A 17,735-nucleotide genomic window follows, 5' to 3' on the forward strand; every position below is an offset into this window, starting at 1 on the left:
CTCAGGTGGACCCGATACACCAAGGTCGCGGGTTCGAACCCCGGTCAGGGCACATACAAGAATCAACTGATATGAATGCGTTAACAAGTGGAACAAGTTGATGTTCCTCTCTCTCTCAAATCAATCAATACAATAGATAGGTAGGTAGATAGAGAAATAAATAAATAAAAGAAAGCAGTCTGGCAGTCCCTCAAATGCTCACCGTAATTTCCATGGAGCCCAGCACTTCCACTCCTAGCTGTGTACCGAAAGGAACGGAAGACACATATACAGAAGCTTGGACACGGTGTTCCTAGCAGCATACAGCCCACATAAAAAAACAGCTCGCCTGGTCGGGGTGGCCCAGCTGGTTGACCATTGTCCCATGTACCAGGAGGTCACGGTCTTCAATTCTCGGTCAAGGGCACGTACCTGGGTTGCAGGTTCAATCCCTGGCCCAGGTTGGGGCACCTGCAGGAGGCAGCAATTGATGTGAGAATCAATGTTTCTTTCTCTCTCCCTCTCCTTCTCCCTCCTCCCTCCCTCCCTCCCTCCCACTTTCTCTAAAAATCAATGGAAAATTACCCTCAGGTGAGGATTAACAACAACAGAAAAGATGAGTCACTGTTCTTGGTTGTGTGTGTTCCTGAGCGTTCCGCGCCCGCATCCAGCAGAGGCGGCCCGCATGGAAGCTGGGCGGCCTCAGGGCCCAGATGGCCCTTTCCCCCCTCGGTAGTGTGGAGGCCGGTCCTCGGGCCTGCGGGCGGGCGGCCCAGGTCACGGCTGTGCTCCTGGCTGCATTCTGGGCACTGGTTTGCTCATGCGGGAGGCTCACTGGACGGCTTCTTTGTTGCAGGTTGAAGAAGGAAGCAAAGCTGCAGCGGTGGACAAGTTACTGGCGGGAGACGAGATCGTGGGCATCAATGACATCGGCCTCTCGGGGTTCAGACAGGAAGCGATTTGCCTGGTGAAGGGGTCCCATAAGACCCTGAAGCTGGTGGTAAAAAGGTAAGACGCGGGCCTCATGTTGTGTTAACCAAGATACACGGAATGGAGAAGAACAGCAAGATGTGACGCCTGACTTAAATTGTGTATGTGTGCGCGCACGTGCATGTGTGTGTGTGTGTGTGTGTGCGCGCGCGCGCACGTGTGCATGTAGGATTGTTATCTCTTGGCCAAGGATGAATTAAGCATCAAAAATGTTGAAAGATCCCTTTTATGACTACTGACTGTTTATTTTGATTTATTAAGTGTCTCTTTGGCAATGTGTAGATTATTTTTTTGGCAGCGAAAAAAACTCTGCTTTTGTTCCAAATGAGCAGTGTGGTTGCCTGCTGCGTACACAAGGCGGCAGGCTGCTGGGCTTTACGCTGAAGATAGTGTGACTGCAGGTAGACTTAGCGGAGCGATGGTGATGATGGTTACGGAAGCTTGACCCTCCGAGGTAAGACTGGTTAGAAACCATCTCTGGGCTCATTGCCCAGCTCCAGTGTGACTGGGGCCCCTCGGCTTCTCTCTCCCATATTGTCTCTGTGGCTTACTGCGGGGACCTGCCAGCTTGGTGCAGGAGAATTCTGGGCTGCTTCCTATAGCGCTCGGTGCACAAGGGCCCATGCAGGACTTGGGCTGATGGAGTGAAATTGCTTTGAACTGTACCTGGGTGTGTGTCGCTGGGGGGTCTGATGGGGACACTGCCTCCAGGGTGCTCATTCATAAAACCTGTGAGTGTGACCCTGGCCAGCCCACAGGCAGCAGCAGATAAAATGGACACTCGTTGTGGGACAAAATCAGGAGGCAAGAATATTGTCGCCACGGCATCTAACAAGGTAAAACAAAATATCAGTCAATGTCAGGTCGTATTCCAGGGTTCAAAAAACAGATGTATAATAGCAAAGTTGGTTTAGAAGAAGCAGAGGCAAAGAATGGAATTCGCGCTCCCCAGTGGAAAGTTGGATGAAAGCACAAATTGGGGGTTCCTCAAGTGACAAGTGTACGTAGGAAGCAGGCGTGTCAAAAGATGGTTAGGAATCCAAGTTTACTTAAAAGCCAGACCCTAGGTTTTGTCTCTCAGGCTAGCTAATAGAGTAGCAGGGCCCCCTGGTGGTGAGATGTGGGCAAACAAGGACTTGTTTGGTAGGATGCTGATTATATTACAAATTAGACAGCTTTCTTCGTCAGCAGCTTGGCAACACGTTTCAAAAAGCGTATCTTGGGCCATGACCGGTTTGGCTCAGTGGATAGAGCGTCGGCCTGCGGACTGAAGGGTCCCAGGTTCGATTTCAGTCAAGGGCATGTTTCTTGGTTGCGGGCACATCCCCAGTAGGGGGTGTGCAGGAGGCAGCTGATCGATGTTTCTCGCTCATCGATGTTTCTAACTCTCTATCCCTCTCCCTTCCTCTCTGTAAAAAATCAAATATATATATATATATATATATATATATATATGCATATCTTGGAACCAGAATTTCATTTCTGGGGTCCTAGACATTCAGCAAAGGGAAATGACCCCTGCTGGCGAATGCTGGCATTACAAGTGTGTGCCCGCGTGCACTGACGTGGAAGGGTGCCCTGGAAGTCCAGGTGAGTGGAACACATACGTGTATTTATAGATACTTCCCATTTTTAAAAAAAGTTTTAAATTTCTAATTGTGGTAAAATAGACATAAATTTACCATCTTAACAATTTTTAAATCTGTTCAGCAGCATATTACTTCTATTTTTAAAAAATATTTTAAATTGAGTTTTAAAGAGAGAAGAAGGGGGAGAGAGAGAGAAACATGGATCGGCTGCCTCCTGCATGCCCCCTACTGGGGATCGAACCCAGAATGGAATCCGCAACCTTTCGGTGCATGGGACAGTGCCTAACCAAGTGAGCCACACAGGCCAGGGCGTATTACTTTTAAAACAGCAAAAAATATCGAGATCCTGCATTTAAACAATTGTTTTATTTTTTTAAAATGTTTCATGTTTTATTGATTTTAGAGGATGATGGTGGGGAGAGAGAGAGAGAGAGACAGAAACATCTATGTGAGAGAGATGGAGCCAGCAACCTGGGTATGTACGGGTTGATGCTCCAACTAACTGAGCCATACCTGCCAGGGCACAGCCCCTGCATTTTTAAAGAGGAGAAGCTTGCCCGGCCAGCGTTGGCTCAGTGGTTGAGTATCCACTTAGGAACCAGGAGGTCACGGTTCAATTCCTGGTCAGCGCACATGCCCAGGTTAGGGACTTGATCCGCAATAGGGGGCGTGCAGGAAGCAGCCGATCAATGATTCTCTCTCATCATTGTTATTTCTCTCTCTCTCCCTCCCTCGCCCTTCTTCTCTGAAATCAATAAAAATATATTTAAAAAAGAATGTTAAAAAAAAAAGAAAGCGGAGAGGCCTTTGGGGTTGGGTGTGCCTGCGCTCCCCGGAGTCAGCAGGAGGCTGTCCCAGCAGCTGCCCATGTGGCATCTTTCTGCTTGGGGCAGTCCCCAGCCGGGTTTGTTTATTGCGAACAAATAAGAAGAATGACTCTTGGGGGGTGGGTTGGCCTCCCGGCTACAATGGGCTCTTAGAGTAGCTCTTTACTCCTTGTAGTTTGTTTGGTTCTCTGTGAATGTGACAGGTGACAAATGGTTTTATTGTTTAAGTGGGCATTTCTGCCGCTGTGAGTGAGGTCGGCTGAGTTCCAGAGCTTAGCAGCTTGTTTTTGAACTAGAGGAACGTATTAAGGATATAAAAACAGACCATCTCGCCTGGCCAGCGTGGCTGTTGGTTGAGCGTTGTTGTGTGCACCAGAAGGTGGCTGGTTCGATTCCTGGTCAAGGGCACGTACTCCCTCCCTCCCACTCTCTGAAAAGCAACGGGAGAAAATATCGTCTTGTGAGGATTAACAAAAAAGAACTAGCGGCTACTTTATAAAAAGGCGCTGTGTCAATCATCCACAAACACGGCAACATAGATTCCCTTTCCCAAGAGTATGGCCAGATAATGAATGAGCCGACTCAAGCCTTGTTTATTAATCTGATGTAGCTACCTGCCCACCTGAGGAGCCCCGAGAAGGCGGCCTTTCTGATACAGACGGAAATCAGGTTAGGGTGCTGAGCTCTGAGCATGGCCAGGCCGGGAGTGTTTGTTCTGGGGAATGGGGTGTGTGCACCTCCATATAAAACATACCCCTGGTGCCCGGCCGGTGGGGCTCAGTGGTTGAGCGTCCGCCTATGAACCAGGAGGTTATGGTTCAGTTCCCATCAAGGGCACATGCCCGGGTTGTGGGCTCGATCCCCAGTAAGGGGTGTGCAGGTGGCAGCCGATCCATGATGCTCTCATCATTGATATTTCTCTCTCTCTCCCTTCCTCTGTGAAATCAATAAAAAATATATTAAGATAATAAATAGAAAATAAAACATGCCCCCGGTTTGGTAAGTAGAACGGGAATGGTGGATCGTGCATGGACCCCTCCCGCGGGGACAGCTGCTGTGTGCCCGACCTGCAGGTTGTTTGGTTTCAGGGGGCGTGGGGAGCGGGCACCGGCCCCGGGATAGGGTTGCGGAGGCCGGTGTTGCAAAGCCGCGGCGTCCTGTTTCACGGGCCTGGGCAGCGCCTATCTTGTCATCATGTAGAAGCCGGGCTGGGGGTGAAGCGGGGAGACACAGGATCGCTATCTGCCCCGCCAAGTGTCTTTCCCAGATGGGTGAGAACGGCACTTCCTTTCTCCCGAGCGGTGTCGCTGGGAACAAAGGACTGTAACCGGAGTCCCCGCCAAGCGCACATATGTTCTCCTTCGGGATGCCCAGGCGGTGCCCGGGCCAGTGGGGGGTGGCGGGGCTTCTGCCCAGCTGTCAATCAACCGCCAGGCCCTCGGGAGAGGCTGAGCAGCAAGCTTGCGCCTTGCCCTTCCTCCCAAGCACGTGCTGTTCCCTCTGCTCCTTCTCGCAGGAACGTTCCGGGCGGATGTGGTAACCTTTTCCTTGTGTTTCTCTCGGGTTGTCACCTGCACTTGCACTGTTTTCCTGGGTGTCCAGGCCACACCCCGGAGATCCTGGTGGACACTTCTGGAACGGCCCCAGGCCATTTTGCTGGTGGTGCCGCAGCTGGCTTAAGCAAATGTGCTTGGAAAGGGGCAGGACCAGAAATGGGGTCACCTGTGAGTTGTCCTGATGAGCGTGGCCAGGAGATAAGCCCCTCGCGGGGGCGGGAGCGGCTCGCTGCGGCGCGGGCTGTCACTGTGCCCTGCGTGGACAGCGCTGGGGCAGTCTCCATTTTTCTCACTTCAGAGGCAAATTACCATAAATTCAGCTCCCAACAAGTACATATGCTTTTATTTTTTATTTTATTTTATTTTTAATCCTCACCGGAGGATATTTTTCCATTATTTTTTAGAGAGAGTGGAAGAGAGAAGGAGAGACAGAGAGAAATATCGATGTAAAGAGAAACACATCGATTGGTTGCCTCCTGCACACGCTGACCGGGACCCATGCTGGGGAGGAGCCTGCAACCCAGGTACATGCCCTTGACTGGAATCAAACCCAGGACCCTTTGGTCCACAAGCCGATGTTCTAAACACTGAGCCAAACTGGCTAGGGCTCAAAAAGTACATACAGTTTTAAACACCTTGGAAAATTTTCTTTTAAATATGCCATAAATCATTTTCTAAAGCTTGTCATTACTGTCCTAGTCCTTCCGGTTGATATGGTGACATTCATTTTGTTTACAAGGAAAGCTGCCTGCCACCTCATCATGAATCTTACTCTTGTTCCAGCCGGTGTAGCCAGCCCTTTGGCCAAATTACCCATAGGGTTGACTCATGTCACTTCCTGCCTCTGCTGGCAGCCTTAAACCGCTTTGTGACTCTGATTGCGTCCGCTAAGCCCGCATTCGGCAGGGGATTAGCACCCCGGGAGGAGGATCTTAGCCGCAGCTGTGGGGTCAGCCAGGCTGGCTGGCAGGTGATGCATTTGAAGAAAGGAGGCTTCCCATCCAGGGACAGCCCCTGGCCTTGCTGGGAGCACGTTTCTTACAACACGCCTTGGTTTCGGTGTCGCTGCCTGGCAGTGAATTCCGCATGAGGCAGCATTGTGCCTGCCCCCTGCCCCGGCTCCCTGGCGCTGTCTGAGCAGGTAGCTCTGCGTGGGGCCCACTGTGGGTGTTCCGGAAGCAGCTCCGTGCACCGATGCGGCTGGAGGACCGGGATCGCTAGGATGTCCGCAGGTTGTGTCCCCTCCCCACCGTCCCCTTTCGAGGGCTCTTCCTGGGGCAGAACAGTGGTTCGTTTATATTTTTCCAAATATATTTATATTTATTTCAGAGAAGGGAGAGAGAGAGAGAGAGAAACATCCATGATGACAGAGAATCATGGACCGGCTGCCTCCTGCACACCCCCTACTGGGGATCGACCCCGCAACCTGGGCATATGTCCTGACCGGGAATTGAACTGTGACCTCCTGGTTCATAGGTCGATGCTCAGCCACTGAGCCATGCCAGGCGGGCGGGACGGTGTTTATTCTGAAGGAGGGTGTGTGTCTTACTTTGACGCTGGTGGGTGTTGGCAAAACCCGGTGCTTTGAGAGGGTGGCCTGAAGCCCTTTCTTCAAGTTTCAGGGGCAAGTTTCTATTTTTTGAGCATTTTGGAGGTTAGGGCCAGTGGCTGCTGTGCCTGTTTTATCGTTGAAACAGAGTAGAGCCAGAGGTTTGTGCTGAATAGACACCCTGACTTGTTGGGGGTGTTTTCATTATTGTGTGTTTTTTAAAAAAATCTATAATAATAAAAGCATAATATGCTAATTAGACTGGACGTCCTTCTGGACGTCCTTTCTTCCGGACAAAGCCATAGTGGGCGGGGGCCGAGGCAGAGGTGGCAGAGGCCCCCCTGGCCACTGTGGCTGTGGCAGCGGGTGGGGCCCGGGGCCAAGGCCCTTGCATGAATTTCGTGCATCGGGCCTCTAATTGAGATATAAGGGACATGTTAGTTTCAGGTGTACAGTGCAATGATTCAGTTTATGTACATACTGCAAAATGATCACAGTAGGTCGTTAACATTGGTCACCACGCATAGTCATAAATACTTTTCTTGTGACGAGAATAGTATCACTTTTATTAAAATCAGGAGGAAAAATGATCAGATTTGTTTTATTTTGGGAAAAGTCACTTCTGCTCAGATTTCGACGTCAGGTATGGCGTAAGCTCCTAATCAGATGACTATCTAATTACGTGAGAATGTTTCACGTTCTATGTCATGTTGAGACGGGTAGAAAGATGTTTTTTCATTGCAAGGCAGGCAAGCAATGCTTATAAGATTTACTTTACAAACATTGATGGTCTCTAATGTATTAAGACGCAGCAAATGTTTCCCTTATTTTATTTCCTGTTCTTATAGATAAGGCTCATCGGTCCTGCTGCTAATCCTTAGGACTCCTTATAATTTGTTATGTTAATGGTCGCACTTTTGAGTGTCCTGAGTTTTTTTTTTTTAAATATATTTTTATTGATCTCAGGGACAAAGGAAGTGGGAGAGAGATATAGAAGCATCAATGATGAGAGAGAATCATGGATCAGCTGCCTCCTGCTCGCCCCACACTGGGGATTGAGCCCACAACCCGGGCTTGTGCCCTGACTGGGAATCAAACCATGACCTCTTGATTCACAGGTTGATGCTCAACCACCGAGCCACACCAGCCGGGCTGTCCTGAGTTCCTTTGGCAGGGAGTGCGCTGTGCCTTTAAGACGGTCAGGGGTTTGGACACAGCCTGCGGAGATGGCCTTTGTTCCTTCCTTCCCAGCGAGCAGGTGTCGTGATGGAAAGTGTATAAAAGTTACCCGGAAGAGCCCGAGTCATTTGGTCTGCCCAGTTCTGCCTGTGCTCGTTATGGGCCGTTCCCACGCGGTCTCCTGCTAAAGCAGCTGGAGCCGTGCCTGGGCCCTGCTCCGGCAGAGGGGGTGCCTGCCTCACCTCGAGGGGCTTTTGTTTCCAGGCAGCTCTGAAGTCTTGGATCAGTTCCGCAGCCTTGGGGGTTTTATCTTCCCTGCGCCTCCTGGTTGTGCGGGCAGGACTGCAGGTTCTATCGGGCGCGATGCCCCGTCCACAGGATGGCACCGTGTGACTGCTGCTGGGGCAGAGGACTCTGCCGGGGCGTCTCCCCAGATGCTGCCAGGGCTGACTGTGTCTCGTATTAAATATATGTAATCATGTATAGAGTGCCCTGCCCTAGGTTTTATGCATGCATGTAACGCGTTAGAAGCACTCCAGGCAAGCCGTTAAGCTCATGCCATTAGGAGCTGACAGCTGACAGGCAGGGCCCAGCAGAGGGGAGGAGGAGGGGGGACCCAGGGGAGGAGGGAGAAGGGGGTTGAAGGGAGGAGGGAAGAGGGGGGACCAGGGGAGGTTGGGGGAAGGAGGGGAGGAAGGGGGTTGAAAGAAGGAAGAGAGGAGGGAGGAAGGAGGGAAGGAGGAGAGGAGGAGGGGGATCACGGGGGAGGAGGGGGAAAGAGGGAAGAAGCGGGGAGGGGAAGAGGGGGACCAGGGGAGGAGGAGGGCAAGTGGAGGAGCTGGGAGGAGAGGAGGGGGGCGGATGGGGAACCAGGGAGGAGGAGGGGCAACCAGGGGGGAGGAGGGGCAGGGGGAGGAGGGGCAAGGGGAGGAGGGGCATGTAGAACTCAGCGATCTTTCCCAAGGACAGGATCATTGAGCTGTTGTTAGGCCCACGTCAGCTATTCCAGGGCCTCCCAAAGGCAATGGCAGAGGGGACTCAGCAAAGGGGAGTGTAGGGAAGGGGTGACGAGGTGGCTTGGGCTAGACCAGTGACGGCGAACCTTTTGAGCTCGGCGTGTCAGCATTTGGAAAACCCTAACTTAACTCTGGTGCCGTGTCACATAGAGAAATTTTTTGATATTTGCAACCATAGTAAAGCAAAGACTTATATTTTTGATATTTATTTTATATATTTAAATGCCATTTAACCAAGAAAAATCAACCAAAAAAATGAGTTCGCGTGTCACCTCTGACACGCATGTCATAGGTTCGGCATCACTGGCCTAGACAGTGCTTCTCAGGCCTGGGCCTGCGTCTGAATTGCCAGGAGGGCTTGTGCCAGCAGCCCAAGCCCTTGCCCAGATAATGCCCACGGGGCTGGCCAAGGAGTGCGCTCACAACCCCGGGCGGGAAGCCAGGGCACTGGGAGCCCAGCTTCCCTCTGTGGACACCGGGAGCCGCTGAAGGTTCTGGAGTGAGGGGCAGAGCTGGCGAGCGGAGTGGGGGTCGGGGGGGACACACAGACAGATGGGAGGGCTGCTGAGGACCTGGGCTCCCAGAGGCTTGGCAGGAACCGAGGGCAGCGGCCGGCTCGGAGCGGGTGGTGCTCCTTATGGCTTTGTTCCACGCATGCCCAAATCCCAGTGTCCACCAGGCGTGCCGGGGCCAAGTCCCCGCCCCCCACACTGACGACCTTGGCCTCTCAGCCAGCCCGTCCTATCCTGTCAGACCCGCCAAGTTCATGGGGATAAATGTAGACCTTGTTTATTTTGTGAGGCTGTGCCCATTTGCTGCATTTGAAAAGGTTAGAAAAATAATCCAGCACTCTTTTTTTTTTTGAGAGGAAGGAGGGAGTTCTGCTTTTTATATGAATGAACTATTTCATTGAGGCACTTATTCAATTGCCCTTTAAAAATGAATTTTGGTATCTACATCTGTTGATCTTAACTTTGAGTGATAGCCTAGCATTGTTTGTATTTGTTATATAAACCCTGTCCCTTCAAAACAAAACAAAACACAACACTACCTAGCATATAAAATTATTATTTTTTAAATATATTTTTATTGACTTCAGGGAAAAAGGAAGAGAGAGAGAGAGAGAGAGAGAGAAACACATCAATGATGAGAGAGAATTATGAATCGGCTGCCTCCTGCATGCCCCCTACTGTGGATCAAGCCCGCAGCCCGGGCATGTGCCCTGACCAGGAATCAAACCCTGACCTCCTGGTTCATTGGTCCATGCTCAACCACTGAGCCACGCTGGCGAGGCTAAAATTATTTTTTAAATTAAATTTATTGGGTTGACATTGGCCAATAAAATGATATAGGTTTCAAGTATACAATTCTATGGTACATCATCTGTATATTGCCTTTGTGCCTACCACTCAAAGTCACATTGTCTTCTGTCACCATATATTTGACCCACTTAAAGTTAGTTTTAAAAGTTGAAGTGAATTTAGATTAATCTTGGTGTGCAATTCAGGGGAAAGGTTTCACGGGACCCTCGTCATAATGAGTAGTTTTATCTGGAGAACCAGGAAAGCTGGTGGGAATAGCCAGGGCCACAGCTTTTCAGTGATGATGAAAAGAATGTTCGTGCTGATTAAAGACGATATTTAGGCGCTGGCCAGTGTGGCTCAGTGGACAGAGCGTGGGACCGAGGACGGAAGGGTCCTGGATTTGATTCCGGTCCAGGGCACGTACCTCGGTTGCATGCTCAATCCCTGGCCCTGGGTGAGGTGTGTGCAGGAAGCAACCAATCGATGTGTCTCTCTCACATCCATGTTTCTCTCTCTCTGTCTCTCCCCCTCCCTTCCACTCTCTGTAAAAGTCAGTGGAAAAATATCCGCAGGAGAGGATTAACAATAAAAAAAAAAAGATCTTACATCTGCTCTTGCCATTCACTCCTGCTGCATGGGTGGGTGTGAGCTGGACCTGAGGGACAGGGACTGAGGCCTCCAGGTGGCACCAGCGCGCTCTGTGCCCAGACTTCCCACCCAGCGTCCTCACCGGACAGTCACTGAGTGACTGGCACGCGGGTGCTGAGCGGCCTTGTCGCTTATCGTCACAGATGTACCCGTTTCAGGCCGCAGGTGCCTGCGGACAAGCAGCCGGAACCTTCTCTGATCCCAAATAGGTTCATTGTGCCCCAGGAAGTTCACAGGCCTGGACAAAAGCACGCCTACTCCAGGCAAATGTCCCCGTCCCCAGCCCGTGACATCCTCGGTCGTAGCTCGTAGTGTAACCCTTTCCACAGGGTTTCACTTGTTTATTCTTTTTATATATCTTTATTGATTTCGGAGAGGAGGGGAGAGGGAGACAGAGAGAGAAACATCAATGATGAGAGAGAATCATGGATTTGCTGTCTCCTGTACGCCCCCGGGCATGTGCCCTGACCAGGAATTGATCGAACCATGACCTCCTGGTTCGTAGATCCATGCTCCATTCTCAACCCGGCCAGCCAGGCTGTTTATCTGTATGTTACCTTTCTAGAAGGAAGGACATCATGGCCCAGTAACCCCAGCCATGCCTGAGGCATTCCAGAGTGTAATGTCCCAGGGTATAAGGCACACGCCCCTCCTCCTCCCCCCACTCTTCCTTTTCTCTCTGCCTCTGTTTCCATCAGTGTAGTCAATTCCCTTCATTAACTAGCTGTGAAGGTCTGGAGATGAGAGAAGTGATGGATATTGTAGCCCAGAGAAAGCCATCTGAAATAGACACTCACAGGGCCAGGACCTTCCTTATGAGGATCTTGAGAAATGCCATGAGGTACAGTCTTGGTCTTACAACCCCTTTCCTTCTGCGGCGCGAAGAATCCGTCTGTTTTTTGTTTTAGTTCATGGAAAACTGTTGTAAAATCCACACTGCCCATGTTCTGCCACCCAAGGGGGTTTAAGTTGTAAATGCTCTCTGGTTTTTCCTTTAATCTTCTTTCTTGCATAATGTTGTTTCTTTTTAAAACATATCTTTATTGATTTCAGAGAGAGAGAGAGAGAGAAACACAATGGTGAGAGAGAATCATGGATCGGCTGCCTCCTGCACGCCCCACACTGGGGATCGAGCCCACAACCCGGGCAGGTGCCCTGACCGGAAATCGAACTGTGACCTCCTGGTTCGTGGGTCGACGCTCAACCCCTGAGCCACGCCGGCCGGGCATCAACAGACATTTAGAAAGCGCGCTTATGCCCAGGGCCGGCGGCAGCACCTGGACACGGTGCTATGCATCATGTAGAAGTCGCTGTGACTCGTTGGCCGCCTCGGCATGACCATGTCCTGTGTGCAGTCCCTGAGTCGCATGCGCTCTCTTTCAGGAGGAACGAGCTGAGCTGGAGGCCCCACTCCTGGCACGCCACCAAGTTCTCCGACAGCCACCCCGAGACGCCCACCTGCCAGCTGCCCTCCGCCGGCGCCTGCCCGTCCTGGCACGGCCGACACCACGCCAGGTAGGCGCGCTGCCCGCACCATGGGAGGTGTGATTCTGCAAACACGCCTAGCCTCCCAGCCCCGTCGGCACAGCGCCTTCTTTGCATTTAGAATGATTTTGTTTTTGTTAGAAAAGGCCATGGACACACCACTGCTGCGGGACTCTCAGTGTGCTGGCCGTGCAGGCACCTGTGCAATGTTTGAAAACAAAAGCTCGGGCACCACGGCCAGGACGGACGATTTGCTTTCCGGTTTATGTTGTTTAGCGGATGAATCGAGAGCCCGGGGCCGAGTTCCTCTGGGCCGCTGGGCCGGTGGTTCCGAGCCACCCTGTGCCCACAGCCACGCCCGTCCTGGGAGATGTTTACGCGCAGGTTGAGGCCGCAGCTGCGTGGGTCGGGCAGGTGTATTTTGCAGAAGCTCCCCCAGGTGCTGCCGTGGAGGTGGGGAAGCCAGGGGCTTCACAGCCCACATGCCAGGGCGGCTGCCAGCCTTGAGCCCACCCGTGCTCGCCCATGGAGTGTGAGACGGGAGGTGGCGGCGGAGGGCCGGTGGAAGGGGAAGTGCTAGTCGACCTGGCCTACCTGGAACCTGCGTTTCACGGCCGGAGGGCCAGCGGCCGGGGAGCACGTGACACACCATGGTGGTGGTGGCTTAGAGAGGCTCCTGCTAGTCACAGGGCACTGACTGGTCACCTCAGGTTAGTGGCCACTGTCCTCTCTGGTGTCCTATTAGAAGGCTGACAGTAATAGCAAATAGTGCGGACTTTGTGTGTGCATGTGCATGCATGTGTACCTGTGCATGCTCAAATGTGTATCTATGTGCATTTATGTGTGCATGCATCCATCTCTGCACACACGTGTATCTATGTGTGTATTTTATGCATATGTGTGCATGCACGTGTGAGCACATGCACATCAGCACACGTGTATCTCTGTGTGGTTTATGCATGTGTGTGCATGCATGTGAGCATGCATTCATGTCCTCACACACATGCATGCATATATGTGCATGGGTGCACACGTGTAAGTTTGCATGCATATCCATACACGCATGTCCGTGCAAACATTTGTTTATGCACATGTGTGCATGCATATCTGCATCCATGTGCGTACACATGTGAGTGTGCCTGCACATCTGCACACATGTCTATCTATGTGTACATGTGTTTGTGCATGTTAGTATAGGCATGTGTATGTATGTTTGTACCTGTATGTGTGTGTTTGGGGCTAAGGTAACCAAGTCCAAGTCAATGTTTGGCTGATAGTACTAGTCTGCTGTGAAATTGCCAAGTCCTCACGTGAAGGGAAGGCAAGAAGTGTCCAGCGTGTATTAGCTCTCCAGCTCTTTGCAGTGACAAGAGATGGTGGTAATGGGAGCCCAGGGTATTTTTGAAAAACCACAGATTTTCACGGAAGTCTTACCACACAGCTGACAAGCGGGCCTTTTCTGTCGTCATTGAGCTGACTGGCTGTCATAGGCGCTCCGTGAGGCCCCTGTGGTGGTTTCTTGATGAAGAAGCAGGCACGCTGCCCACATCTGCGTGGGAATAATTCTAACACATTATTGACATCTCCTGGGACGTAGGTTCTCGTGGGAAAGTCACCTCAGGAGTGCTGGCAGGAAGGTGGGCAGGAACGGGCTCCGTTTCTGACAGGCTACCTGGTGTCCTCGAGGAAGGGGTGGGCAACGCCAGCCTCCCTCCCCCAGGTGACTTAGCCGTTCACTGCGTGTCGTTTTGCTGCTCACGCGGGTTCCTCTGTCATCATGGTTCTCCCCAAACCTAAAGCAGCCACAGGTGTTTGTTTGTTGGTTGGTTTTTTGTTTGTCTGTTTTGGGTTTTGATTGTTTTAATGTTGGAGCAGGAACCTGCTCTGTTGAGCTTTACTGAGAGCGTCCAACATGCGTGGACAGTTCCCCCGTGGAGAGCGTTAGGCTTCACAGGAGAATTGATTCCCGAGTTGACCACGTAGCTCCCTGCGTGTAACATACCTGATGTTTCGTTTCCTGCTCTTAGACCCCCTCCTTGTTTGGAACCTGTATTCTGGCCACTCAGGTGCAGTTCTAATGAGCCCTGCACGGTTTGATCAGGTACCTGAGCCCAGCAGCGGTCGGTGGCGCGGAAAAAGCCTGTCACCTGAGTTGTCTCATCTACCAGGTGTCCCATGGGTGGCGAGTTGACACTGTGCTATTACTCCTTTTTAAAAAATAATTTTTTGTTAATCCTCACCCGAGGATATTTTTTCAATTGATTTAGAGAGAGAGAGAGAGAGAGAGAGAGAGAGAGAGACAGACATCAATGTGAGTGAGACACATCAATTGGTTGCCTCCTGCATGCGCCCCGACCGGGGCTGGGGATCGAACCTGCAATCCAGGTATGTGCCCTTGACCAGGAATGGAACCCATGACCCTTCGGTGTACGGGCCAAGGATTTAACCATTGAACCACATGGGCCAGGGCTGTGCTATTCTTACTTTAATAGCTGGGGTTGGGAAAGGAATGTTCTGAACTTTCCCTTTTAATTTTAAAACTGTTCTCCTTTGATTGCTTTTCTGTTTAAAATCAATAATAAAATCACTTCATACGCTAAACCAGGGGTCCATGGCGTGCTCCGTAGAGGTCAGAGCGTGACTATTTAAACGGGGTCCACAGTGTGTCCAGTGGAGGTCAGAGGGTGACTGCTTGAACCGGAGGCCCTCAGTGTGTCCTGTGGACGGCAGAGGGCGGCTGTTTCAGAGTCTGTGCCCAGGCTGCTGCGGCCACTCACGTCCAGCTGGAAAGCAGCCAGACTGTCAGCAAGGGGCTGTGACCCTTCCCACCCGTGAACACTGGGACTTGCACTTCGTGTCATTTTCATGGTCTTGTCATATTCTTTTTTAAAAGTATGTTTTTATTGATTTCAGAGAGAGGAGTGGAGAGGGAGAGAGAGAGAGACATCAATGATGAGAGAGAATCATGATCGGCTGCCTCCTGCACACCCCACACTGGGAATCAGGCCCATACCCCGGGCATGTGTGCTGACCGGGAATCAAACCACGACCTCCTGGTTCATAGGTTGACACTCAACCACTGAGCCATGCTGGCCGGGCCTGCAGTGACTCGATTCTAATGCAAGCTCTCCCTCTGCTTCTCGCTTCCCAGCGCCTCCTCCCAGGATCTGTCGGGTGTGTGGGAGCCGACGAGCCTGCAGCGCACCTCGGACCACTTCAGCTCTCTGGGCAGCGTGGACAGCCTGGACCAGCCCTCCCAGCCCTCCCCCTCCGGCCGCCTCTCGGCCGCCAAGTCCAGCGGCAGCATCGACCACCTGGGCGGCCCAAGCAAGCGGGACTCGGCGTACGGCTCGTTCTGCGCCAGCTCCAACACGCCTGATCACACTCTGCCCAAGGCCGATGCCTCGTCCACGGACAACATCCTCTACAAAGTGGGCCTGTGGGAGGCATCCCGGCCAGGTGGCCGGCAGGACCCCCAGGGCCTAGAGGAGAGGCCCGGAGGCTTCCCCCCCAGGGGCCCCCGGGACAGCAGCAGGAGCCCCCGGCCAGAGGACGCGCCTGAGCCCAAGCTGGCCACGTCGGGGCGGTCCAGCTTTGGGCCCATCTGGCATGTTCCTGATAAGAAGAGGGCACCTCCTTCCCCCCCGCCGCCGCCGCCCCCTCTGCGCAGTGACAGCTTCGCCGCCACCAAGAGCCACGAGAAGGCCCAGGGCCCTCCATTCCCCGAGGCGGCCACCGCGCAGCACTTTCCAGGCCTGAGCCGGGCTCAGTCCCAGGGCGACTGGAGGGCAGAGCCCACTGATCTGCAGCGGAAGCTGGCACGCCCTGGTGAGCGGAGGCGGCTGGAGAGCTCGGGCTGTGCTGCGGCTGCCCCCCTGGACTGCGGGCGGCCGTCCAACCCTGGCGCCCCCAGCCGGCTCCACACCTCTCTGTCCAGCACCGACGTGCGTTTCCCGCCATCTGCCCACGCGTGCCAGCACCCGCGCCAGTGCAGCGACGAGAGTCCCTTCCTCCACGAGGGCCTCCGGGCCGCTGTGGTGCCCAGGGGGCAGCCGCGTGGCACCCTCGCTGTGGCCCCGCAGGAGCCCCCCGCCCACAGCTTCCAGGACGCCAGCCCCACCCCGGCCAGGCAGCCCAGTGCTGCCGACCGGAAGGGGGACAGCGCTGGGCAGAGCCACCACCACTCCCTGGCCACCAGACAGGGCCCCCAGGGAGGCGCACAGGCGGCTCAGCCCCGGGACGGCTGCTGGCGCTGCAGCTCGCCTCTGGGGGCCCATGCTCGTCCTGCCACACACCCAGCGGGCCAGAAGCCACGCTGTCACCCCCCTCAGCACCAGGAGTCCCTGGACGCCCACAAGGGGGAGCGTGGCGACCCAGGGGACAGAGGATCGGAGGAGCAGAGAGCCGGGGTGCAGAGAGTCGCCGCCGGGGAGAGCGGCCAGATCTCGGCCCACGGGACGCCCCTGCTGCACTCGCTGACCCGGGAGGGGCCCCGGCCCGAGGGCGGCCTGGAGGGCGGCAGGGAGAGGCCAGCGCCCTTCGATGCCCAGGTGGGCAAAGCCGCCCGGAGGAGCGACCGCTTCTCCACCACCCTCCGCAACGAGATCCGGCTGCGGCGCGCCCGGCTGCAGAAGAGCCAGAGCTCCGTGGCGCTGGCGGCGCCCGAGGCCGCTGGGGAGGCCGGCAGCTGGCGGGGGGCCCTGGGGGGGCCTGCCCCGGGAGCTCCATTGCTGGGCACCTACAAGGACCACCTGAAGGAGGCCCAGGCCCGCGTCCTGCGGGCCACGTCATTTAAGCGCCGCGACTTGGACCCCAGCCCAGCGGACCGTTACGCAGGGTCCCGGGAACCCAGGGCCGGGGACCACCGCCCAGATCTCAAAGCCACCCCCCAGGGGGTGGGCCCGGCCAGGCCACCCTCGTCCGGAGGGGGCCCGTCCCACGTGGCCCGCATTGGGGGCCGGAAGCGGTTCACGGTGGAGCAGAAACTGAAGTCGTACTCGGAGCCGGAGAAGATGAATGAGGTGGGGCTCTCGGGGGATCCGCACCCCGAGGACACCGTGGGGACGTTCGCCGACAGGTGGAAGTTTTTCGAGGAGACCAGCAAGCTGGTTCCGCAGAGGCCCAGGTCCAGGCAGGCGCTCCCTGGGGTCCCGAAGGAGAAGCCGGGCGGGCCGCGGGCCGCGGGCCTCGGCGACCAGGGCGCCAAGCCTCCGCCCCAGGACAGGGCCCGCACCACCTCCTTTGGAGAAACCGCCGACAGTCCCAGGAAAGCAGGAAGGACGGGGAAATCGGAACCGCCCCAGAGGCTCGGGACCTTTGCAGAGTATCAAGCCTCTTGGAGGAAACAGAGCAAAGGCCCGGAAGCCAGGGGCTCGGGGAGGTACCACTCGGCCGACGACATCCTGGACGTGGGCCTGGACCAACAGGAGAGGCTGCAGTATGTTCACGAGAGGTCACGGTCATCGCCCTCCACAGACCTCTACAAACAGGTAAGCGGTACACTCGGGCAAGCTCATGGTCACCCCCACTGCTGTCTTTTATTTATTTTAATTTTTTTTTTATTGAATTCAGAGAGGAAGGGAGAGGGAGAGAGAGAAAAACATCAGTGATGAG

The 17,735-nt window shown here is 54.0% G+C and overlaps 1 protein-coding gene across 1 annotated transcript in view; it reads left to right on the forward strand.

Moving 5' to 3' along the window:
* The window catches only part of SHROOM2 (shroom family member 2), a gene marked incomplete at its 5' end in the record, with an annotated part of 94,188 nt that overhangs the window by 48,217 nt on the left and 28,236 nt on the right, over positions 1 to 17,735 (forward strand). Inside the window, 3 exons of the mRNA XM_081080914.1 lie at positions 836 to 987; positions 12,021 to 12,152; positions 15,274 to 17,611. Of these exons, the coding sequence (XP_080937040.1) occupies positions 836 to 987; positions 12,021 to 12,152; positions 15,274 to 17,611 (2,622 nt within the window). The remainder of the gene's footprint in view (positions 1 to 835; positions 988 to 12,020; positions 12,153 to 15,273; positions 17,612 to 17,735) is intronic.

Source organism: Myotis nattereri (assembly GCF_964212035.1).
Source record: "Myotis nattereri genome assembly, chromosome: X".
Classification (NCBI taxonomy): Eukaryota; Metazoa; Chordata; class Mammalia; order Chiroptera; family Vespertilionidae; genus Myotis; species Myotis nattereri.